This window comes from Moschus berezovskii, chromosome 2, assembly GCF_049115385.1.
Source record: "Moschus berezovskii isolate FMDL1 chromosome 2, NW_MosBer_1.0, whole genome shotgun sequence".
Classification (NCBI taxonomy): domain Eukaryota; kingdom Metazoa; phylum Chordata; class Mammalia; order Artiodactyla; family Moschidae; genus Moschus; species Moschus berezovskii.
Genome location: NC_142461.1, coordinates 115235005 through 115261678, shown reverse-complemented (window position 1 = coordinate 115261678; position 26674 = coordinate 115235005). Strand labels below are relative to the sequence as shown.

The following is a 26674-nucleotide window of genomic DNA, read 5'->3' as shown; positions in this document are numbered from 1 at the left end:
ATGCCCGCTCACTGGCAGACCTGCGATGGCCCACTTGTGTCCCACCAGAACACAGGTGTGTTTCATCTGTGGCACCTGGATCCTCTGCCTGTGTCCGGCAGCATCTCTCTGTCGATCACACTGCTATCAGCCTCATGATGATAGCTCACAGAGGAGGTTTTACTCTGGCAGCTCTCCAACTGTCCCCGGCAGATGCTCTGTTCTCCTCCCACCTCCAGCCCCTGTGTGAGTCTCTGCTGGAGCTCGTGTCTATTCACATTGTAAGATTTAGTTTCACATATTTCTCTTCATTAGACTGCAAGCTCCTTGAGGGCCACAGCCTGTTCAGATCTTTGTCCCAGTGCTTAGTGCAGCCCCTGGCATCTAGTGGATGCACAACTAATGCTTGCTGGCATGATTTAGGCTGATATGAATGCGTGTATAAATTAGTAGAGGCAATATGGCTGGAAAAGGATGAATTCTCATCCTTCAACTTCAGAGAGCTTTGAACGCCCAGATAGACAGTTTGAACCTCTCCCCAGGCAGCAGTGAGAGCAGAACCATGTGACTGAGCAGGCCTGCATGTCTGAGCTCCTGCTCCATCTGTGTGTTCATCCTTCACTGCTTCCCAGGCCCTTTACTGGATGCTTCTCTGGGGCTAAGAGATGGTTACATTGCATCATTTCTTCCTCCCAACCATTTGTGATAGGATTATTGTCTTCCTCACCATTTTTTTTTTTTTAATGAAGGAGGTTTAGGAAGATTGTGACATTCCTGAAGACACAGGATTGGCTGGAAGCGAGACCAGGACTTTCATCAGGACCCAGTCAACTCTCAATTTTTCTGAAAGTTTGAATAAATAATTGGAAGAGGAAAGAGACAAGCTTGACGTTTCAGACCTAAAAGAAGTGTGTAAAAGAGGCCAGGATGAGAAATGACAAAATATAAAGCAAAAGTAGAAAGCAAGAAAGAGAATCTGAAGGAGATTAATTCCCAACTGTACTAAAACATCTCCAAAAAATTATTAACAATACCGGGACTCACGAGGTAGTGCAATTATTATTAGGAATTCATATAAGGATTTTACTTTATTAATTTTCAATTATTAATGGTCCTCTTGCTTAATATCCAACTCCTATGACAAAACCTTTGGAATTTATGGAAAATTGTGATAGATTTAATGGATTTAGAAGTTATGTACATTAAATATTATGAAAAATGAAAACAGACCAAGAAAAAAATATTTGCAGGAATTACCAGAAAGGATTAATGTTCTGATCAAATACAGCATTCACATAAATGGATAAATAAATGCCAATCTATAGATCAATCCTGGGTGTTCATTGGAAGGACTGATGCTAAAGCTGAAACTGCAATACTTTGGCCATCTCTTTCGACGAGTTGACTCACTGGAAAAGACTCTGATGCTGGGAAAGGTTGGGGGCAGGAGGAGAAGGGGTCGACAGAGAATGAGATGGCTGGATGGCATCACCGACTCTGTGGACATGAGTTTGAGTGTACTCCGGGAGTTGGTGATGGACAGGGAGGCCTAGCGTGCTGTGATTCATGGGGTCGCGGAGAGTCGGACACGACTGAGCGACTGAACTGAACTGAACTGTATGAGTAACATGTCCTGAAAGAGGGTGTATGTATAATCAGTAAAGAAATACTGAAGAAAATCTCCACCATCTCAGCAGTAATCAAACACAATAACAATATGATGGAAACAAAACTACACATGTGCTGTGCTTAGTCACTCAGTTGTGTCTGACTCCGAGATGCCAAAGACTGTAGCCCACCACACTTCTCTGTCCATGAGGATTCTCCAGGCAAGAATATGGGAGTGGGTTGCCATGCCCTCCTCCAAGGGATCGTCCCTACCCAGGGATGGAACTCAGGTCTCCTGCATTGTAGGTAGATTCTTTACCATCTGAGCCACCAGGGAAACCCAAGAATACTGGAGTGGGTAGCCTATCCCTTCTCCAGGAGCTCTTCCCAACCCAGGAATTGAACTGGGGTCTCCTACATTGCAGGCAGATTCTTTACCAGCTGAGCTAAGCGTGTGTGTGTGTGTGTGTGTGTGTGTAAGTATATATCCATATATATAAATAAACATATATAAAATGGTCATCCTGACCAAGGCTGGATGTAATAGGAATGCTCAAATACTCTTGGTGGCAGAATAAAAACCACTGAAAATAATGTGATCATATTTATCAAGAGCCATAACAGTTTTCATACCCTTCAACTAGTATTTCTTTTTCTGGGAATTTAACTTAAGTGATTCTCAACGTATAGTCCAGGGACACATCAGGGATCTAGGGGTTCATGAGTTCAAAACTCTTTTCATAATAACACTAAGATAAAATTTGCCTTTTTCACTCGTATCTCTTACAAGGTCGCAGTGAAATTTTCCAGGAGCTACGTGGTATATGAAGATATCATTATTCTGACAACTAAGAGAACATGTGCTTGTAGGACTGGAATTTGGCGGTGATTTTGCACCTTATTCTTGCACTTTTAATAAACAGACCACATAGGTAACGTCTAATCACAAAGCCTCAAACAAATGCCACTCACTCAGTCTCTAAAGTACTGATGGCCATTATCACTTAAATCTGGCAGAAACCCCAATTTGGAAGCAGAATGTCTGCATAAGGGAAGGAATAACAGCACTTGGAAAAGTTAACACAGACTACTAAGGAACCAACATATCATTTAGTCGCAGAGCCTTAGCACAGGGCAAAGATGCCGGCCAGCGCCACACAGGCGCAGCGAGTACAAAGCTGCAGAGTCTACCCAGGGGTTCAGGGTAGATCCAGCTGGGGAGTTTTAGGGAGCTGTGATACCTAGCCCCTACCATCGAGAGGTCCTAGTTTCATTGGTCGAGAGATGGCCCATCATGGGAATTTTCTAACAACTCCCAGGAAATTCTAACATGGAACTAGTTTTACGAATTACAATTATAAATGAAGAAAGAAACCAAAAAGTTTTTGCTTTTCAAGTCACATATTCTGATACTATATCAACTGCTGCCGATACGTTATCCTTTCCATTCACATAATCTGTTGCTGTGCCACCTTGAATTTGCAAACTAAAAGACGAGTGGAAGGCACTAAATTGTTCAACTTATAAGGCACCTAACATTCAACATTAACTTGGACCACTGCTGTCAGCAAGGCAGGATTTCAGTAAAGGTATATTTATCTTACAAATAGGTGGCCCAGGAAGCTTTCCAAAAAGGCATTCAGCAAACTTGGGTGAAACCAGGAATAGTCCAGAATTTCAGGCCAGAACACTCGACCACATCAAGAGCCTTCAGGAGGTCTGTCTTGCATTTATTGGTTTGAGCTAGACAGCTCAAAACACTGAGGTCAGTGAGATCAACCAAAGCAAGACTGCAGGAATTCAGAGCTGCCGACTTTGGGGCAGGATTTCCTGCTGCTCCTTCCTCGGTGTCAGACACCCTGCCCTGGTGACTGGGCCCTAACCTCTCCACGGGGGCCTGCAGACTACACAGGAGTGGAATTCGGCCTGATGAGAGTAGGAAAGTCCCATGACCACAGGGCTCCTGACACATAAAGAGCTTAACAATATCCCCAGCCCACACCACGAGTTCCTTCTGAAAGTCTCAAGTTCTTAAAAGTTCTCCCAACTCACACTGCCTTTGCCTGGGGGACCCATTAAGCTTCAGAACAGATTTCTCCAGTGATAACTGAACAACAAACAAAACACAAAGCCAGATATTTGGAAACATAACGCATGACACCCTCAAGAGGGCAGGCAGACCCCTAAACAAGCCGGTGCAAGCGGCCCAGGACAGGAGAAGGCAGGCCAGCACTACACAAGTGAGGAAGCCCAGCCTCTTCCGTGTGGTCAGTCCCTTGGGACAAGGCTGCCTCAAACACTATAATTTGGTTAACTGACCCCAGTCCTTCAGGGAAGCTGAAAAACGGCCTGTTAGCCACACAAGAATTCACCAGATCTCTTTGTCTTTGGATGAAATGATAGCCTGCATGGAAATGAATTTCTCCCCGCCCGCCCCCATATACCCTTCAGAACCCCCTATCTTTCCTGCAGTACCTTTCAGTTTGGTATCAGGGTGATTTGTGTTTATGTTTGTCTGTCTTCTATGTAAGATCTTAAACCAGAAAGACAGATATGGTGCATTTTGTATCTCCCCATGGCGGGAGCCAAGTCTGCTTGCTAAGTATGACAGAAGCTTCGAGAGATGAAATTTCCCAAGAAGCATCAATTAACATTGAGCTGAGGAGCTCTTTAGCAAGTATGCAGCCTGACAGGTGAGCTGAGACAGAAGAGGGGTACTGCTAGGTTAAAGTGTAAGGAGAGGGTGGGGGAGTTGTCAATGGCGTGCTGGCACATGCCAAACCAGAGGAAGGATTTCAAAGCCTCTACCAACAGCAACTCCTAGAAGACATGAACGTCCACTGCACACTCCTGAAATGAACACCCAAAGGAACACCGGCTAAGAAGGAATGACACTGCTTACAGCACCCTGCCAACAGCCCTACCAGCAACATCTGGGCATTTCTGGCACCTGCCAGCAAGCCTTGATCTGTTCAGATCCCCTGGTCATCATCTGAGAAACAGTGAGATCACAGCTTTCAGAGCTGGTGGGACTGCAAGTCATCAATAATGTAGCAGAGTTTCCCATAAACACTAAGGACTTCATATAGTCTGAGAGCTGCAGGCATTCAGAGGGTGAAATACCATCACTCTCAATCTGTTTCCTTGCCCCAAATTCATTTTTAATAGATGCCATTCACTAAATACACATATTTAATATTAATGTGATAAATGCAACCCTGCCTAATTAAGAACAAATATCTTTATCTTCTAGAAACATTTAAGATCATCCGGCTAAATAAACAAATCCTTCACCATCAGAAAAACAATTCACTACGCCCCCCTACCACTCTCTCCCCACAAATAAAGATGAAATCAAATTATGTCAGTGCCATGGTACATATTTAGGTCTGGTAGAACTTCATTAGAAAAGCCAGAGATGTTTTAGAGTATAAAACCAAACTGCAAGCTGTGACATGTAATTATTTCCCCACTAAAGAATAGATAAGAATCCATCCTGACCTTGCAGGGCATGCGTCCTTCTTTTCCTTTTTCTCAGTGTTCTCAGACATCCAGTGAAGAGCTGTCCTTTCTCTGGACAGCAAAATGCACCTTCATCGCCGATAATTTCCTGTTAGGATCTGTTACTGTTAAGAGGATCTTGGTCCCGAGAGAGAACCGGGGCTGGTGCCTCTCTAGGAAAGTTCAGGAAGTCCTTTCTGATTGCCTCTGCCTGCCTATGTGTATATAGATCTTTTTAACTTTAGTTACCTCCTAGTAACTTCACTCCCTTCCTCTCTGGATCTGAATCATTCTGCCACCCCGTGGAAAGGCTGGTGGACAGAGGAGTGAGAGCCTGGGGCAGACATGAAGCCCTAGTCAGCCGAGCAGGCTCCCGTTCAGTTCAAAAGCAGCAGAACTGTGAGCAGAGAGGCGGGAGAACCAGCCAACAGGATGTGTGTGGCTGGAGTTCCTGGCACGAAGTCTTGGCTTTCATGTTTATTTTTGGATGTATTTTTCTTAGTCCTTTGATGCAAATTTCTGGCCTGGGAAGTAACCCTATAGTACAAGCTCCAAAGTTGCCAAAAAGTCAGTACAGGCCTCTGACTTGGGAGAAAGCAGGTCACTTGGCTTTTAGGCTCTGGTTAATCCTCAGCTGGGGGTGGGGGAGACCCTGCATATTAACAGGCAGGCCAGGGGCAGCCTACCTGAGGGTAGGTCACAGAATTCAGCAGGTATACTCAGAGTTCAACACCTATGCATTTATTTGAAAGATCAGTCTATCTTGAAAGGCTGCCATTAATGTAAAAGTAAAACAACCTGAATTTTTTTGCATGCTAAATAAAGTATTAAAACCCACACAAAGGGCTTCTGAGATTTTCATGTTCTAAGATACTATGTTTTAAGTATTGGGCTTTAATTTTTCTGATAGCCCAAGACAGATAGGAACATCAAATCTATTCAAGCTGGGGCAGATGCCTCTGAGAGGTATATTATTCCAATATGGTTTTTAAAGTGCATCAGCAAAGACTAAGCTTCTGTTATTTCCATAATTCCTATTCTCATAGTGGCTTGAAAGATTACTAATGGAAAAGGGCTTTTTCTCTCTGCATAGTCCAAAGGAGGCAGTAAACAGAAATGGCTAAAAAGCTTTTCAGTCCAACAACTGCCAATATATCTGGAAGAATCGAGAAATAAAACACTGAAAATTAGGGAATGGAGAGATGTAGAAATATTTCTTTGGCAATATTCATTACTCTTAGAAATATTCTTGTTTACAAACTGTATTCTTTTCCTAAGAAACATGCACATAAAAACTCTCATTTTTACCATTCCATTTTCTATCTCAGAAAGCATAAAAAATCATCAGCCAACAATATTTACTGAGGCCACAGACATGTATGGGGAATAAACTCTACTGAATCAATCACTGCATCTGAGCAACAGTTCTCTGTGATATTGTAGGTCTTTGTTAGAATAAAATCACAAGAGCTTCTGGGTAACTATTATGGCCAAAAAGCCACTTTTATTGTGGCACGGCTCAGACTTCAAATTTAAAATATTGCTTTATTTTTAAAGACTCTAGTCTCATTGCTGTCTTTAAATTTCAAATAATTTATTCACCAGTGGGTATTACCCTGAACATGTTCAAACATGGCTTACAATGAAGGAGAGTTTTTGGCCAGAATGATGTTCATGCAATTGGAACAAGTACCTCTCGGTGGCATCTTTTATGAGTCTGATGGAGAGTGACTCCCCAATCTACTTCTATGAACACATTGGACTCATATCCTCATTCAAGTCCATGTATTTGGAACATTCCATGTAAAGATGTCAAAATGCGCTGTAAACCTGAAAGCATCTTCATCCAAAACATCAGACAGAAAGTCAGGAAGAAAACCAAAAAAACCCTTTGTTATTGGTCTAACCACTGACAACCTTAGACTGCATGCGCTCAGAAGAAATTCATGGAATTGGACAGTAAACTGGTATTTATTTATTTCAAGAGCCACCAGCAGTCATGAATACTCATAATCTTGGATCAAGTATTAATAATGGCTTAGAGCTCCCAAACCAACACTTAAACTGCTTTGCCATTTAACTGCCTTACCGAGGATATACAGTGCCTCTAGAGTCAGAGTTTAAATTATAATTCTCAAGAACTAAAAAATGGTACTTCGACTTTTAAATTTTCTTCTGAAATTCAAAAACATAACTTTCTCCTTTCACTCTTACTTCTTCCCTCCCCTCCAAGATGCTATTAAAAAATGAGATGTTTTACAACCTAATTAATATTTGTATTAAGTTCTAATATCAAAGAAGCATGAAAAAAGAGGGACGTATTATTGACCAACTCTGAGTAATGCTACTGTAATTCACTTAAGCTAAGAAAATATGACCTAGCGTTGAGATAGAGCAACCTAACGCCCTCAGTTATGACCATAAATTGGCAACTGAAACATGGAAAGGAAAGAGGAAAGAAAGTAGCTCTCATTAGGGAAGATTGAAAGATTTCATTAGGAAAGTAGCTATTAGGAAAGAAACAGGGTACATAAAAAGCATCAAGTTGCTACCTCAGTTATATATTGGGGAATATTCTTTTTGATTTTATATATTTGTATAGATGATTGACAGGGAGATGATGATGGACAGGGAAGCCTGGCGTGCTGCAGACCAAGGGGTCGCAAAGTGTCGGACATGACTCTGTGACTGAACTGAACTGACAGATGACTGAAATAATGCTCTGGTCACATTTATGACAATTTTTTGACGTGAATTTTCTGATTTTTAAGTTTTTTTTATTTTTTTAAACTTTTTATTTTGTGTTGGGGTATAGATGATTAACAATGTCGTGACAGTTTCAGGTAAACAGCGAAGGGACTCAGCCATACATATACATGCATCCACCACCCCAAAACCCCCTCCCATCCAGGCTGCCACATAACATTGAGCAGAGGTCCATGTGCTAGGCAGTAGGACCCTGTTGATTATCCATTTTAAAAACAGCAGTGTGTGCATGTCCATCCTAAACTCCCTAACTATTGTTCCCCCACAACGTTCTCCCCACCGCCTGGCAACCATGAGTTTGTTCTGAAAGTATGACAATAATTTTCAAAAGTACTCTGGGTGCTACCAATTTGACCTACAACATTAATGACAACATAAAGCAAAAGTATTTGATGAAATTAAATAGAATTTCAATATCTCACACGTAGGTCTCTGAGTGTGCATTTGCTGAGAACAAAGAGGAGAGTGAAAAGGTTGGCTTGAAGCTCAACATTCAGAAAACAAAGATCATGGCATCCGGACCCATCACTTCATGGGAAATAGATGGGAAAACAGCGGAAACAATGTCAGACTTTATTTTGGGGGGCTCCAAAATCACTGTGGACGCTGATTGCAGCCAGGAAATTAAAAGATGCTTACTCCTTGGAAGGAAAGTTATGACCAACCTAGATAGTATGTTAAAAAGCAGAGACATTACTTTGCCAACCAAGGTCCGTCTAGTCAAGGCTACGGTTTTTCCCGTGGTCATGTATGGATGTGAGAGTTGGACTGTGAAGAAAGCTGATTGCCGAAGAATTGATGCTTTTGAACTGTGGTGCTGGAGCAGACTCTTGAGAGTCCCTTGTACTGCAAGGAGATCCAACCAGTCCATTCTAGAGGAGATCAATCCTGGGTGTTCACTGGAAGGACTGATGCTAAAGCTGAAACTGCAATACTTTGGCCACCTCATGCGACGAGTTGACTCACTGGAAAAGACTCTGATGCTGGGAAAGGTTGGGGGCGGGAGGAGAAGGGGACGACAGAGAATGAGATGGCTGGATGGCATCACCGACTCTGTGGATGTGAGTTTGAGTGAACTCCGGGAGTTGGTGAAGGACAGGGAGGCCTGGCGTGCTGTGATTCAGGGGGTCGCAGAGAGCCGGACACGACTGAGCAACTGAACTGAACTGAAGAACACTTGCCTCTGATTAGAAAAGGAAGCAGGATTACCAAGCTCTCTGTTGCCATTAAAGTCCCAAGTGTAAGATTTAAAACAGATAATTCACTCAGCCTATTAAAGAGCTTCTTTAGACTGGGCTACCTGCTAGTGATTAGACACCATAATTTCCTAGATAGAAGTACCTCAGACTCCTGCTCCTTGCCAATTACTTTGTTGCTCAGTCTCTCAGTCATGTCTCCTTGTGACCCCAAGGACTGCAACACACCAGGTTTCCCTGTCCCTCACCATCTCTGGGAGTTTGCCCAAACTCATGTCCATCGAGTCAGTGATACCATCCAACCGTCACTGCTTTAAGTGACACCAAAGTCATAGATAAGGAGGGAAGTCTCTGAGAGTGCTTGCCACACAAATGGACCCACTATGCCATTCCTCAAAAGTGAGCAAGCAGAGGAGATGAACACATGAATTTAGACCCATGATTCAGACAATCTAACTTTTACTGTGTGGGAACTAGAGCCTAAGAGTGAGCTTCTTGCCACGCTGACAGGAGAAGCAGTCTCCAGCTGACCGCTCTACTGCCTTTTCCTGCCATTTCATGGTTCAGTGAGGCTTATCCCTGAATCCTGAAGCCATGCCCTTCTTCACTCTTGATATTTGGCTATCAGATCTAACTCAGACTTTAGCTGGCACTAACAGCTTCAGTTTTAATGTTGCTTACAGATATTAGATACCAGTGTAATGAATGGCTGAATTACCAACTCTGTTATCTGACATAATCAAGGAAAAGGTGTTCTGGTTATCCAATATTTTGCTAGTAGATTAGTGTTACATATGCCATCAATAGATCACCCAAATTCAAATAATAGAAATAGATTTTACTTAATGATAATGATACATTATACTCTGAAATAATATTATTGACTTGCTAGTTTATTTTCTGTCTCCTCCAAGTAGAACAGAAGCCCTGGCCCAGCAAGCAGCAGTTCTGTTAGTCTTGTTCAATGCTCCTGCCAGACTTGACACACAGGAGATCCTCATTAAGCGTTTGCTGAATAAGTGAACAGTAGAATAAACAGAAGGAAATGGCAACCCACTCCAGTGTTCTTGCCTGGAGAATCCCAGGTACTGGGGAGCCTGGTAGGCTTCCATCTATGGGGTCGCACAGAGTCGGACACGACTGAAGCGACTTAGCAGCAGCAGCAGCAGGAGAATAAACAGAAGTTGATCTTTATTACTCAGAAGGTAATTTAGAATTTCACAATTTCTTAGGATGATCATGCACTGTAAATGCACAAGTGTGCCCATTAATAAAGTTCTGATTCACACAGGCGGCTGATAATGGAGTTCCCTGCACTCTTACTTCAGTCAGCTAAAATGCTGGAGAAGCACCTAATTTGTACTTTGCACTTGGTTGCATGAACAGGTAAGTAAAGTATCTTATTAACTTCTTGCTCACTATGAGGTTCCACATCCTGACCTGTAAAATAGGAGGTCAGACTAAATACTCCCTCCATCCTTTTCAGCTCACTGACAGGGGAGACCAGAATCATGCTGAGGTTACAGGTGAGGGGCTGGACCCACTGCATTACAAAATCACGTGGCAAGGTTTGGGATCCTAAGTACCACCTTCTGCATCAATACCCCCATTTAACATTCTTCCTCTAAGGGAAATCTCTGCGAAAAACAGCCCACCCTAAAATATACTCAAATACAATCCAACCGAGGGATCAAATGAGTCAAGTCAACACATCACTAACAGTGAGGCATCCAGACATTAGGAGCACCCTGATGTACCCAGCATCACCTTTGCCTTCTCCTTGCCAGAACTGTTTGGCTTGACCTAATCAAACCCTCAGCACTAACTTTCATTTTCAGGAAACCCTGGGGTAGGGGTACAAAAAAAGATACCATGAGAAAACAATCAGATAAACCTTGAATTTGGAGGAAACTAATCTGGCCTTTTTAACAAGTCAACGCCATAGAGAGACAGAAACAGGGAAGCAGCGGGGAGGAGGGAGACGGACTTAGATATAACAATCACACGTAATGCACGTTCTTTATTTGAGCCGAGTTTGAAATAAAGCAGGTACAAAAGTACTCATGGAATACATTTACGGATATTTATGGGGAAATTTCAGCTGTGCACTGGGTATCAGATTAGGATATCGTCTTCAGTTTTGTAGGTGAAATAACGGTTCTATGGGTATGCAGCAGGATACCCTGATATCTTCAGATGTTTAGGATGAAGTGTCATGGTGCCTGACATGTATATCACACTGGTTCAGCAGAAAGAGATGAAGCAAATATGGCTGTATGCTAACAACTGCTGAACTAAGGGACAGTGCAGTCCTTCATTGTATTATCCTTTCTGATTTCCTATATGTTTGAAAATGTTTTAAATGAATTTTGTAGAATGTTCATAGGGAGCAACTTCTCAGGAACTTTTCACAGCGCTGGGGCCTCCTAATTAAAATAAATTTTTAATTATTGCCCGCAAACCATCCTCGACCAACAACTTGAATAAGTCATCACAGACAAAAGCAATTATAATGACACACACCATAAGTAGGAGTCATTTTTTGCTCTTAAACCAGTCTTCGAAATTTTCTTTTGGAAAAGACTTTTTGGTTTACCTTTTAAAGATCCAAAAAGCAGCTTATTTGCCTCAAGCCTGGGCCCTTTTAATTGACAGAAAACCTCTCCACACAAATCTCATGCAAACCTACTTTGGCTTTGCCTTCCTAAAACTCGCTTTTGTCTCTGAACTTTACAGAGCAGTTGGAGCTCTTTAATATTTTCTAAGAGGAACATTTCAAACAAGTAACCCTGCAATTTATTCACTACTGCCAAGAATAAAAGTAACAGGTTTCACCACCGGGGCCTTCCAAGGCTTACAGGACTTTCAAGGCAAAGCATCACTCATTCACCTGCAGGTTTGCTCCCTTAATGCATCTGGCATTTGTTTGGCTCTGGAGGAAGCAATTTGATTACACAAAATTCTTTTTAGATCAAGTTTAAAATCTTAGCCACACTGGGACAAGAAGTAAAGCCTGCCAGCTCGATGGGTTAACACTTGGACATACTGAGCCCAGGACAAAGATAAGGAACAACCACAGGTAAAAATCAGAAGCTTGAAGAACTGAAAAGGAATAAGCATAAAAGATGAGAGGGCCTAAGTGCTCCATTTGCCGTGACTGCATATAAGATGATTTATTCCCCGTCCTTCTTGTAAATGAGCGTGGTACCCTGAGGGAGGCTGGTCAGCAGCAGGAAATGCACCAGCCACCAGGAATGGCTGCCCCAGCCACTGCTGTGACACCCGTGCATTTTAAGCTGGCAGGTAACCAGCCATCTTTATGTCCCTCGTTTCCCATACCTTATTACAGGGTACTTCATTTTTAAAAGCATTTAAATGAAGCAGACGTTAACCCCATTCATCCCACTTTTCCAGGGATCATGTCGATGATTTTTAAAATGCCAAAGAAAATGTCAAAGTATTTTGTTCCACGGTTAAGAATACATTTGTAGAATAGGAGGGAGGAAATACATAAAACACTCTATGGTCATTCAAGAAATAATTATCATGGATGTCAAACCACAGGAAATTGAGCAAGCGCTAAATTAAAAAATAAAAAAAAGAAGGATGTCTTGTGTCAAAATGCCTTTTTTCACTCACTCATTTCAAAAACAAGTTTTGAAAATTAAATTCCATCCACTGGCTGAGAACAGAACACATTAAGGCTTGACTAAATGCCATTATCCACGTGGCACTCCCTTTTTCTGCAACCACGTTAATTGACAAAGCTGCCTTGAGGCTCACCTCCCATAGTGCCTTGAAGTCCTTCTGTTCGATGCGGAGCAGCTCACTGCTCTCCCTGGTAACAATGGTCGCGTGGCGTGGAGTGTTGTCCAGAATGGATTCTCCAAAGGCTGTGCCAATTCCCAGAGTGCAGATGGTCACTGCGTCCTGAGAACCACAAAAAACCAGCTGTTAGAAAAGTCGACATTTTATCAGTGGATGAGTTGTTTTCTCTCAGAAGTAGACAGTTGACCCTTGAACAACGTGGGAGTTAGGGGTGCCAACCCCCTCACATAGTAGAAAATCGGGAGTGCATTGTGGTTCCTACACATTCAACCAGCCACAGACTCTCTTATACTGTTGTATTTACTACTGAAAAAACTGCTCTGAGTGGACCCACACAGTACAAACTCGTCCTGTTCAAAGGTCAGCTAATTTCTATACAGTAAAACACTCGGTTCAATTGCACAGTTCAACAAGCTTTGACAAATATATACACCCTGTAATCACCACCCAAATCAAGACAGAACATTTCCATCACCACTGTAACTTCCCTCGGGCCCCTTTCAAGTTAAGAACATCCTTTCAGAGGCAATTATCTTCTGATTTCTATCACCATTAAGGAATTTTGCCGGTTTTAGATTTTATGTAAAAGGAATCAGACAATATGCCCTCTTCAGTGTCTGGCTTCTTTTGCTCAACATAATGTCTATCAGATTCATCCATGTTGTTGTGTGGATCCACTGTTTTATCCTTGCCCTGTGGACCACTGCATGGATATGCCCCAATTTCTTACCCATTCTCCTCCTGGTGGACATGTGGGTTATTTCTAGTTTGGGCATATTATGAATAAAGCTGCTGCCAATCTTGTACATGTCTTTATTGTGTGCGTGGTTATCTTTCTACATGACTACTATCTCTGGGTGTTCCAGGTGGCACTGGTAGTAAAAGAATCTGCCTGCCCATACTGGAGGCACAAGAGACATGGGTTCGATCCTTGGGTTGGGACGATCCCCTGGAGTAGGAAATGCACCCCCCGATTCCGGTATTCTTGCCTGGAAAATTTTATGGGCAGAGGGACCTGGCGGGCTACAGTCCATGGTGTTGCAGAGTCAGACATGACAGAGTGACTGAGCACTGCGATCTCTAAGAAAATGTGGGAAATTTTTTGAAGATGAACTTGCTTTTTTCCCCAAGTGAGAGAGTTCAATTTCGATATTTAAATAAAAAAACAGAACAGGGATACCGCTATGTCAGTCTGTCTTAAAGAGACGAGGAAAATGAAGGTGACCATGGTTGGCTCATGAGGCCCTAGCACACAGATAGCAAATAACGCACAGCCAGATTCTAGTTGTGACTCTCTGACTACAGATTCCAAGCTTTTTGTATTATGCTGCCTCCCGCAGCCACAACAGAGTAAAAACAGCATCCAATGAAGTGCAGTGCGGGAAGTTTATAAAATGTTCTGAATCAATGATTTTAAAGTTTAAGGTGTGCTAAACAAGTAATTTCCTCTCTGCATGCACCATATGTGATAATACTTGGGTTTAATCCTAACTAGTCTCAAGCAATGCGAACCCTTGAAATCTCCTGGCTATTCATTTTGCAAGGAATTATCAACTAAGGTACATACACAGAGGCAGTCCTGAGCTGGAAGGCACAGTTTTCCTTCCAGGCATCTAACACATGATAGCAGGCAAACGGTATTAAGATTAGGTTAGTGACTTCATAATCACATTAGTAGACAAATGCCCCTATGAATCCAGTTCCTTGAACCATAGCAAACTGCTTCTGCACAGATATTACCATATAAAATTGTGTTCAGGAAAATAAAATCAATAATACCTCAGAAGAGAATGAGAGATCAAGGGGAAACATAAAAATGGCCTGCTAATAAATTTTCCAGAAAGGCAGCTACAAACAAACTCAGTCAGAAAAATATCCCCAGGACTGAAATATTAATACCCAGCAAGTCAGATACTTCTAGTAAAAACACAAGATGGATTATGATAACTCACAGACTTTCACAAATTTTCTAGATTATCAGGTTTGCTCGAAGATCCCACTAGCCCACTTCATTTTAAAAAAATTATCTGACTGTTTCAGAAAGAACTCTTTTAGCCTAATTTATACTCTCCAGTGTAAATATCTATTTTAAAACCTGTCAGGGATGAACCGTACCTATTATTCCTGCCACTGTCCACGTAGCCTAATTATCTATGATTATCTACAAAGTATAATGAAAAGAACTATGAAGATCTGTTATTTGTGAGCTAGCTATACATTTTTACAGACCAAGTTTTTTCCTCCATTTCTCACCTCCTATGCCTGACACATGTCATCATGTGTCACCAAAACATATACAAAGACACAGGCTTTGAAAGTCCAACTGTGAAAATCAGTCACGTGAGTCCATCTTCTTGCTAGTGAGCAGCTCTTATAAGAAAGACAAAAGACTGAAAGTATTCTTGGACTTCCCCAGAGAGTTTAACATGACCCCTGCCTCCTCCTAAACATAACAACGTTTAGTCACGTTAGTGTTGACAAGTGCCCTCCTCAGCCAAGCCTTCTGCTTCAGGACCTCTGTATAGAGGGGCACCGGCCCCCATCATTCCATCCAGCACCTTTGCTCATTCCCAGTGTCCCAGGCTCTCCCACCAGGGCTGAGTGTGGGAGCCCACCTGCCTTCATCTCCTCCTTCAATACTCCGTCCTCTCAAACGTAAGGACAGGGAGTCACAAATACAAGATTTACAGTCTTGAAAGTAGGACTGTAAAACCTCACCTGAAGCAAGTGCGACTTGCAAATTCAAACCTGACCTTCAGCAGACTAAGCAGGTTCAGGACAAATTTACTTAGAAGTCTGAATGGACTGGGGAAGTGTGGGTAACTGGGCACAGGGAAGAAGTCCTGAGAGGAGCATTTTCACCCTAAAGATGAATCACTGTCTCTGCAGTCCCTGAGGGTCAGGCCTTTTTTACATCTGAATTCCAGGCAGGGACCTGCAAAGTGCTTAGAAAATAATCATCAAATAAAGACATTTACATTCCAATGTTCTCAATGCAGCAGAACCCATATGCATTGCTCAGTATGTACACTCAAAGGCAGGAGAGATGAGAGCCACGTGAGTCAGCGAGGCAAACACACTCTTATTTTGGTCCACACTCCCAGCTCACCAGCTCCCTGGACGTCAGAGTTGCAAGCCTGAAACCCTGTAGAGAAGCTAAACGCATGCCTTTGCCTGCGGCTGCAAGTGTCCACTTCTGAATGCAATGCTACCATTCTTTTAAACTCACACATCCTCTGGAGATCTGTTCATGTCTCTCTACTTATTAAACAGGGACTGGTCAGACTTTTATTTTCTGCTCATTTGCAAATTAATGTTTAGAAAGGTTACAGAAAGGAAATATTTACAGTGACAGAGACTGAAGAAAGCAATCAGCACAATTGTGAAACATCAACAGTGAAGAAATGTCCCATTTTATATTAAGATGGCAATTTATTTTGAGGATTTTCAAACATGAAATGAAGATTTAAAAACTGGAGTGTTTTCAAGGATGAAGGTGGGTTTAGCAGATGCTGCTGCAGTCCTGCCAGACCCTCCCCACCCCAGCCCTACCCTCGGAAGCAACCATAGGTTTCTGGACAGTTCCCTCACACACTTGCAGTTTCCGTTTTCATCTGCATTGTTTTGCTTAAGGGCAGAGTGCTGGACAGTTAAAGCTTGTCAGGTGCATCTTCCAAAGAGGCATGACAGTAGGAAGATAAATACCCCGGCTTCTACCCGACACAATCTGTTAGAGGGTTCCTGGAAGGAATGAGCCCAGCTGCCCACAGCTGAACTCCTCATCCACAAATTTTAATTGGCTTTCTTCATTCCTTGTCTCAATTCCCCTACCTCCTTGCAACACTTCCTGGGGTGTCCTCCATAAAAACCACTGCAGCCAAATCCTTGTCTCCAGACTGGCTTCTGGATAAACATGAGATTGGATTAGCTAAACCAATCTTGAGCTGTGAGTCCCAAGTTACACTGAGACCTCTGGAGAGGTACTGGGCCAAACCTGCATCCCCAGAGAGATCCTGTAAGAGCAGCAGAGGCCAGCTTATCACTGACTACTTTACATCAGACACAGCTGAAGAGCAATATCCCTTGGGCATCACCTGGGAAGACCTCACTGTGTTTCCGTTAGAGGATACAGGGTCTCTGAGCCCAATCCTACTATGTAACTAGTGGTGATGGGCTCTCAGAAAAGGAATTAATTAAAGAGATGATACTTGGTTTCTTCCTCCAATCTGACCTAGCTCTGTCTCATCTATCAGTCCACTTGATCAGTCTTTCTCCTACCTTCTAAACACTTAATGGCCCACTCACCCTGAACAGTACTAATCTCCTGTGCATCCTGTATGCATGTGGATTTCCACGGGTGTGGCTGGAACACTATGCACCATGCACCGCACCAGACATCTTGACTATGATGTCTCATTAACTCTTCACAACAGTTAAAGGAGATAATTTAAGTGCTCTGCACCATGGCTGATTCAAAAGAAACGCTTAATAAAGCTATTCTTACTGATGATAGTATTTAATACTTCACAATACTGTAAAGCAATCAATTAAAAATTTTAAAAAAACCTTTTTCCAAGGCTCAGTACGAAAATTGATTAATTTTGATTAAGTATTAATTTTAGCCATACAGGTTCCTTCTTCAACCAGCCAATTGATAGATTTATTGACTACCTAATCATTCCAAATCACCAGGAAAATACAAAACATTTGGCATTGCTCCCCCTCTCACCTGGTCCCAATACTGGGGCTCACTTGACCCTCTCCTAGACGATGCAATCCATTCAGCTCTCCTCTGCCTCATCAGGAGAGACGGAGGCAATCAAAGCCAGAAACCGAGACGCGTGTCTTCATTACTGCTTTTCCCACTCTGATCATCATGTGCCCCATTGTAACGGAGTTCCTATTTCAGTTGGAGAAACTGCATCTGTCCTGACAGGCTACTTGGTATCCTAATTCTTCTCAGAAGTGGCAGACTGCCTTGTTCTGACAGCCCTTCCTGGCATCCTTCCGACACCCGGCCCGTTCATCAGCCTGCCTGGCCACCCACCTCCATCACGGAGCCTGTTTCCTGCCTCCCTGACCAGCACCCAGCCCTATCCATCACCATGCTAACTGCTGCTTCGATCGCGGGCTTCCTACCTCCTGACCAGCAATGCCTGCACACGCCTCTAGAGGGCGCCCACCGTCATCTAGAAGAGGAGATTCTACCCACTCCTGCCCAGCAAGGCACCAACTGAAGTCATGAACAGTGTCTTGGACTGGTATGTGTTTCAGCCAGAGAGGGAAATCGCAACCCACTCCAGTATTCTTGCCTATAGAATCCCGTGGACAGAGGAGACTGGTGGGCTGGTGTCCGCACAGAGTCGGACGCGACTGCAGCAACTTAGCAGCAGCAGCATGTGTTTTAGCAGAATAAGTGGGGTCTGGTTATCTTCACTCATAAAAGTTGGTGTTAGGTGAGTTACCAAAGATGCCAACAGTCTGGCCCGGGTGGAAGGCAGGGAGCACCAGGCATAGGAAGGGTTGGGTAGAGTGAGGGCAGGAATCCCTCGGAGGCAGCAGAGAGAGAAGACGGTGCACTTTGCAGACCTAGATTCAAGTCGCTTCTGTTAGTTATCAGCCCCGGGCTTCCGGCAGAATGCTCCAGAAGCCTCAGTATTTTCATTTGAGAAATGGTGCAATCTTTCTCATAAGATGATTAGTAGAATTCAATATACATAATAGATAGTCCTACATGGTTCCTGGCACACAGGTGCTCCACACACAAAGAGAGGAAAATATTATTTCTGACTTAACCTATTTATGTATATACGTATGGCTATCTACATTTCTAAAAAGCAAGTTATGTTTTCCTACTACTGAAGTAACAGAGAATCTCTTATTCATTTTGTGTTAATCTCCAATTAATGATGGCTTTTTCAACGCTTAAATTCCAAGTTTCTCTGTCCCCCAGCCTGTATGTCAAGTGGTTTGAATGATCTGCAAAACACTTCAGCTCTCTGGGGGAGCATGCATTCAAAGGAACCCTTCTGACAAATCCTGCTGTAAATCAGAGAATCCTTTTGTATTGCAACTAATCACCCCTGTATTTATCTGCTTTGTATGTCTGGACAATGGTATACTAGGTTTTCTTAAAGTAGGCATTCTCGTATGAGGCATTTTGTTTGTTTCATTACAAACATAGCTACAGTATGAACATAGGAATGGTGTTAAGAAACGCCATGGTTATGTGTCACTGGAATTCAACCTAATACACATGGACCTCGCAAATGATATTTATAAGCAGCCACAGAAATTCAATTTACACAAGCTAGACATTCTGATGAAATTTAAAATAAAACGGAAGAATTCTCTGTGGTACGTCCATCGATTTTTGGCTCTCCTGTAATTTTACGGCGTGTCCGGTATTTTATTTTGTGTGCACTGCATACACGCTCAGTTGCTCAGCTGTGTCTGACTCTCTGCAACCCCATGGACTGTAGCTCACCAGGTTCCTCTGTCCATGAAATTTTCCAGGCAAGAATACTGGTGCAGGTTGCCATTTCCTCCTTCAGGGGATCTTACCAGTGCAGGTAAGAGGTAGGAGACTTAAACCAAGTCTCCTACATCAGCAGGCAAATTCTTCACCACTGAGCCACCGAGGAAGCCCATTTTGTGTACTTAACCCAATTCCTTATTCATGGCTCAAGAAGAGTTAATTGTCTTACCACATATTTATTGCTTTGGATACTTGGATTCATGCCAAGGAACAAACTGGTCCTTATAGTTTGTAGACCCTGAAATAAATTTTTACAAAGCAAATACTTTTACATATTTTAGACCTACAGGCAATACTTGCCATTATGTTTTGTTGTGCTGGGTTTGTTTCATGAGCTTGAATTTAGTTTTGAATTTAAGGAGTGCTCCAGGTCCTTTTAGAAAATAAAAATTTAATGGAAACTAATCTCTGAATTTGTCAAGACATTGGGGTGTATGTGCAGTCTAAAGGATTTACTACCAAGCAGGAAGGCAAAATACTTCTAAGACAAATGTGTTTTTCTTCCTGACAAACAGCAAAGACAAGTTCTTCCCTGGAATCAGCATTAGACACTGCTTAACAAGATCAGGCAAGCTGGCTGCAGGAAGGTTCAGTGAGACCAGACCAGTATTAGCATCTGATAACTGAATCAGGGAGGCCAGCCTCGTCTCAGGGGGCAGCCAGTCTGTCTTGCACCATGGCTCTCTTGCCTCTGCCTACACCAAGAATTACATGACAACAAAAGTCAACCCAGTACGCAGAGGCCCCAGGCCGGACGCTCAACAAACTCTAATCAGGTCCCAACAAAGAGAGTGACCTGAGCATAGACAAATATTAAGATTACAAGCAACCACTGTGGACAAGGTACCTTTCCGGTTTTACTGGCTTGAGACATGGGTTCAGAGAATGTTTCCTAATGATAGCGATGTCTGAAAATAATGGATCAAAATGAGAATGTATCAAGGAATCAGGCAAAAACAGAAAGAAGGGGAAAGATGAAGCAACATGACAAAGAAACATGCCTGTCCACCAAATTTTACAAATATGCAACACTTAAAAACATCTTTAAGACAAAGAGGGTTTAAAAAAAAAAACCCACATTTTACTTTGGGGGGTAAATCAGAAAGAGATCATTTTCCAAAACTTGCCACAGAACTTTATAGATGGAGGGGAGGACGAATAAAGTGATGACCAAGGCAAAACACAACCCCATTCTCTGATCCCATGAAATGGCTGAACAACAACACTGTTTAACTATCTTGCTATTTCAAATACAATGCACATTTCCTGCTTTTTCTATTCTAGCACTGCCCTCCTGTGGTAAAATGGCAACATTGCAACCTACAGCATTCCACTTTAGCCAATCACCTTTTCCTTAAAAATAGTAAGAAAAAATCATGGAACCCCTGCTCTTGGTCAAGCTTCATACTAAGTGCTTCATATACATTAAACTATTTAAGGTAGGAACTAGTATTTCCAATTTACGCATACTCTAACTTGCTTGTTAGAACATGGAACAACAGACTGGATCCAAATAGAAAAAGGAGTACATCAAGGCTGTGTACTGTCACCCTGCTTATTTAACTTGTATGCAGAGTACATCATGAGGAACGCTGGGCTGGAAGAAGCACAAGCTGGAATCAAGATTGCTGGGAGAAATATCAATAACCTCAGATATGCAGATGACACCACCCTTATGGCAGAAAGTGAAGACGAACTCAAAAGCCTCTTGATGAAAGTGAAAGAGGAAAGTGAAAAAGTTGGCTTGAAGCTCAACACTCAGAAAACTAAGATCATGGCATCTGGTCCCGTCATTTCACAAGAAATAGATGGACAAACAGTGGAAACAGTGTCAGACTTTATTTTTGGGGGCTCCAAAATCACTGCGGATGCTGATTGCAGCCATGAAATTAAAAGACGCTTACTCCTTGGAAGGAAAGTTATGACCAACCTAGACAGCATATTAAAAAGCAGACACATTACTTTGCCAACAAAGGTCCATCTAGTCAAGGCTATGGTTTTTCCAGTGGTCATGTATAGATGTGAGAGTTGGACTGTGAAGAAAGCTGAGCACCGAAGAAATGATGCTTTTGAACTGTGGTGCTGGAGAAGACTCTTGAGAGTCCCTTGGACTGCAAGGAGATCCAACCAGTCCATTCTAAAGGACATCGATCCTGGGTGTTCATTGGAAGGACTGATGCTAAAGCTGAAACTCCAATACTTTGGCCACCTCATGTGAAGAGTTGACTCACTGGAAAAGACTCTGATGCTGGGAGGGATTGGGGGCAGGAGGAGAAGGGGACAACAGAGAATGAGATGGCTGGATGGCATCACCAACTTGATGGACATGAGTTTGAGTGAACTCCGGGAGCTGGTGATGGACAGGGAGGCCTGGCGTGCTATGATTCATGGGGTCGCAAAGAGTCGGACATGACTGAGCAACTGAACTGAACTGAACTTGTTTGTGGTCAGATAGTAATTAAGTGGCTCTGAGAATTTCAAAAGAAGACTGATTTACATGATTGTGCATTGCATTAGGTAAATATTAACATTTTAAATAAACATCTGTTATAGAAATATAGATAGGAGTTTTAATGAATTACTAAACCATCCTATTCCCTATTCTGCAGTATATATTTCTATTTGCTCTGCAGCCATCAGAAATTCTTTCATGTGACTGGGGAAATGTTATACTTTTTTGGTGTAAAGATTAGTTTCACTTTCTTTATGTTTAGATTTTAAATAGTTACCAAGGCAAGATTAAAACAGTTACCATACCACTTACAAAATCTGCAGAAAAAAGCAGGACCTTGTCTCTCCTCTCCCACTCACGTGAAGTGGATATTATCTGAGTTAATGAGCTTTATAAAACTACTGTTTTAAAGCTTAATATTTGTTTATAACCTGTTCTAATGCTCACTTCTAACCTGAAATCTACCTAAATATTAATGAGGAAAAGTCCACCCACAGTATTCTTCATTCTAATAGGAATGTAAATCTCTGGCTTTTAGCCAGATTTAACTGGCAGGCTGTTGAGCGCACGAGTTCAGCTGTGGATATCCAAAGGCCCGCGGGTCCTGCTTAGACTTAGGTAAGAGACCAAGAGCGGAGGCAGGTCTTGCTGGGAACTGAAGGGTTCATCCTTGACAGAATCTGAGATGCGGAGTAGAAATCTACATGAAAATGTGAGTCAAGTTGGGACACTCTGGTCTGGGATGGGGAAGTGGTCTGCAGGCAGGGCCCCATGCTGGGTATTCTCAGTTTCATGGGGTAAGACAGAGTGATCAGGCAGGAGAATGTCTGCGAAGCTGGGAGATGCCTCTGACAACTGCTCAGGGACACAGGGTAGAAGTACTTCCGAGGCAGGTTTTGTTTTATGGAGCAGTGGAGTCAATATGAAAGTGAAAGTGAAGTTGCTCAGTCGTGTCCAACTCTTTGCGACCCCATGGACTGTAGCCCACAAGGCTCCTCCGTCCATGGGATTCTCCAGGCAAGAATACTGGAGTGGGTAGCCATTTCCTTCTCCAGGGGATCTTTCCGACCTAGGGATCGAACCCAGGTCTCCCGCATTACAGGCAGACGCTTTAACCTCTGAGCCACCAGGGAAGCCCATATAATTGATATCAATTGATATAGTTGATAGGAAGGCATTTCCAAGGAAACGTTCACCATAGTTACAGGAACAGGATAATCCATGTATTTCCCGAAGTTCTTACCCGCACACAGCTTCACAGCTGTAACGCAAGAAATGAAAGCTCCATGAGACCAGTTCCTCAGGGAGGGTCTCAGGGAGGTAGGACCACAGCCCTCTCCATATCCAAAGCTTTGGGTTTCTCCCCTCCAGTCCACGCTTGAGGCCCTGGACTGGGAGAAGGCAAGGAAGCTGAATACAGCACTGGCCTTACTGCATGAGAGCAGAGAAGCTGGTTCCAACCAATTCTCGGCAGGATTCTGTACCCTCAACTGCCAGTCCCGAGCTAGGAGTGGACCCACAGGGTGAGGTGCGGTCAGCAGACAAGGTCCTGCCTCCCCAGCTGGCAGAGAGTGTTTCTAAACTGACTGGCAAGTGTTTTGCTGGGCTGACCCCAACCAAAACTGGGAGGCGAGCCCAGTGGCTTTTTCCCTCCACCCTTCCCTGCAAGGAAAGGGCCTGAAGTTTACCTTACCACTCACCGAACGTCTGTGTTTTCATCCTTCTCCCAAATGAGCAATCAGTGGCTTTCTTTGTTATAATGCTGGCCATCAGTGTGACCCGAGGGCGTGGAGAAAGATCCACCACCCTGTGACCACCACGCATCCTGGCAGGATCCGGGAGCATGCGCCCTTCGTATCTGTAGCCCCTCCCCCACACCCAGATAGCTGGACGCACCGCACGTGTGGTTAATGTTAAGGGAGGTGCCGGCAGAGCACCGGACTGGGCAAGGAAGTCAGGTGATTTCCAGCGCTATGGGTTACTACTGTGTCATCCTGGGTGGGCAACTCACTCACCTGTGTCTTAGCAAGATGCAGCACAGCTGGGTCAACCTAACAGGGCAGCTCAAATGAAAGAGGGCAAGTGAAATGCTTTGCAAAGGATGAGATTTAATACTACTCTGCTCGGAGGGTATCACCGATGAGAAATAAGTATGACCCTCCATGTGGGGTCCAAAAAATTCAAGGAGGATCTGTCAAACCAATCATGGAGAGCAAGAAGTATGTTTTCTTACCCTAGGGAGCAGAAAAGTTTAATATAAAGGGTGATGGGAAGGGAGAAAAAGTAATATATTGAGACATGCAGGAAAGTAATATGAATTTATGAGCCAAAGATAATATATTTCTGCTCTGTGTGTTCTTGAAAGTTATATCTTCGTATTATGTAGAAGAAAAAGAGTGATTTTTTTTTTCAGAAAAATCCAATAATAATACCAGTAAATGTAGAATATAAAAATACTGTACCAGAATCTGTGATGGGTTTTCTTCCTTCTGTGTTCCTTATTTCAATCAGTGGCATCATCACCCACCTCTTCACCCAAGTCAGGCTCCTCCCTTTCTCTCAATCCCACCCCCCCATCCCATCAACACCAATTATACCCGTTTCACCTCTACTTTGTATATCAGTTCAGTTCAGTTCAGTTCAGTCGCTCAGTCGTGTCCGACTCTCCGCGACCCCGTGAATCACAGCACGCCAGGCCTCCCTGTCCATCACCAACTCCCAGAGTACACTCAAACTCATGTCCACAGAGTCGGTGATGCCATCCAGCCATCTCATTCTCCGTCGTCCCCTTCTCCTCCCGCCCCCAACCTTTCCCAGCATCAGAGTCTTTTCCAGTGAGTCAACTCGTCGCATGAGGTGGCCAAAGTATTGCAGTTTCAGCTTTAGCATCAGTCCTTCCAATGAACATCCAGGATTGATCTCCTTTAGAATGGACTGGTTGGATCTCCTTGCAGTATAAGGGACTCACCTAAATCTCCCTCCCTGATGACCCCTACTTCTCAATCCCACCTTCCAACTTAGAAACCCTTTAAAGGGATGGGCCATGCTCATTTCACTGTTTGTCTTCAGGTCTAAAGCAGGTGTTCCCCAACAGTAGGCCTTGGGGGGTGGAGGGCAGGAGTGCAAACACTTGAAAGGAGGGACTTGGAGGTGAGGTATGGAGCTGAGCTGGAATCCGAAATGCAGGATGGTGGCGGCAGGAGCTTCAGGGGAAAAGCTGCTCCTCCCCACTTCATTCCTAAATGGCTCAGCCCTCACTCCATCCCTTCCCTCTCACATCCTCTGGATGGACCTGTACAAACACAATGGTCACGAACTGGAGTCCTAGAATCACAACAACCTAATGGAAGAAAAGCTATGACAAACCTAGACAGCATACAAAAAAGGAGGAACATTACTTTGCTGACAAAGGTCAGTATAGTCAAAGCTATGGTTTTTCCAGTAGTCATGAGAGTTGGACTATAAAGAAAGCTGAGCACTAAAGAACTGATGCTTTTGAACTGTGGTGTTGGAGAAGACTCTTGAGAGTCCCTTGGACTGCAAGGAGATCCAACCTGTAAATCCTAAAGGAAATCAGTCCTGAATATTCATTGGATGGACTGATGCTGAAACTGAAATTCCAATACTTTAGCCAGCTGATGCAAAGAACAGGCTCATTGGAAAAGACCCTGATGCTGGGGAAAACTGATGGCAGGAGGAGAAGGGGACAACAGAGGATGAGATGGTTGGATGGCATCACCGACTTGATGGACGTGAGTATGAGCAAGCTCTGGGAGCTGGTGATGAATAGGGAAGCCTGGCGTGCTGCAGTCCATGCGGTCGCAGAGTCAGACACGACTGAGCGACTGAACTAAACTGAATGGCTGTGTGCCCTGGGAGAAGTTATTGAGCATCTGCGAAATGAGCCTAATCATAGCATTGAATGGGGGAGGGCGATGTAGGGAGTAGCCAGTGAAATAAAGCTTGTAAAGTGCTTTGCATAAAGCTGCCCCTAGTGGGCGCTCTGCTACCATTAGCCATTCCGGCCCTCATCTCACCATTTGGGCTCAGCTAAAACCCGAAAGGTTGGGGGCGGGAGGAGAAGGGGACGACAGAGAATGAGATGGCTGGATGGCATCACCGACTCTGTGGACATGAGTTTGAGTGAACTCCGGGAGTTGGTGATGGACAGGGAGGCCTGGCATGCTGTGATTCATGGGGTCGTGGAGAGTCAGACACGACTGAGCGACTGAACTGAACTGAACTGAACTGAAAACCCCACTTCTGGGCTTGATAAAGGACAGAAATGGTATGGACCTAACAGAAGCAGAAGATATTAAGAAGAGGTGGCAAGAATACACAGAAGAACTGTACAAAAAAGATCTTCACGATGAAGATAATCACGATAACGTGATCACTGACCTAGAGCCAGACATCTTGGAATGTGAAGTCAAGTGGGCCTTAGAAAGCATCACTACGAACAAAGCTAGTGGAGGTGATGGAATTCCAGTTGAGCTATTTCAAATCCTGAAAGATGATGCTGTGAAAGTGCTGCACTCAATATGCCAGCAAATTTGGAAAACTCAGCAGTGGCCACAGGACTGGAAAAGGTCAGTCTTCATTCCAATCCCAAAGGAAGGCAATGCCAAAGAATGCTCAAACTACCGCACAATTGCACTCATCTCACACGCTAGTAAAGTCATGCTCAAAATTCTCCAAGCCAGGCTTCAGCAATTTGTGAACCATGAACTCCCAGATGTTCAAGCAGGTTTTAGAAAAGGCAGAGGCACCAGAGGTCAAATTGCCAACATCCACTGGATCATGGAG

At 43.5% G+C, this 26674-nt stretch overlaps 1 protein-coding gene across 3 annotated transcripts in view; it reads right to left on the bottom strand.

Moving 5' to 3' along the window:
• RAPGEF4 (Rap guanine nucleotide exchange factor 4) overlaps window positions 1-26674 on the bottom strand; it is a 330927-nt gene that overhangs the window by 238133 nt on the left and 66120 nt on the right. For 2 of the 3 annotated variants that reach the window (XM_088830124.1, XM_088830113.1), the window contains exon 4: window positions 12834-12980. In XM_088830124.1, the coding sequence (XP_088686250.1) occupies window positions 12834-12980 (147 nt within the window). Of the gene's footprint in view, window positions 1-5088; window positions 11455-12833; window positions 12981-26674 lie in introns of those variants that run through there. The other variant, XM_088830121.1, reaches the window with a different exon arrangement.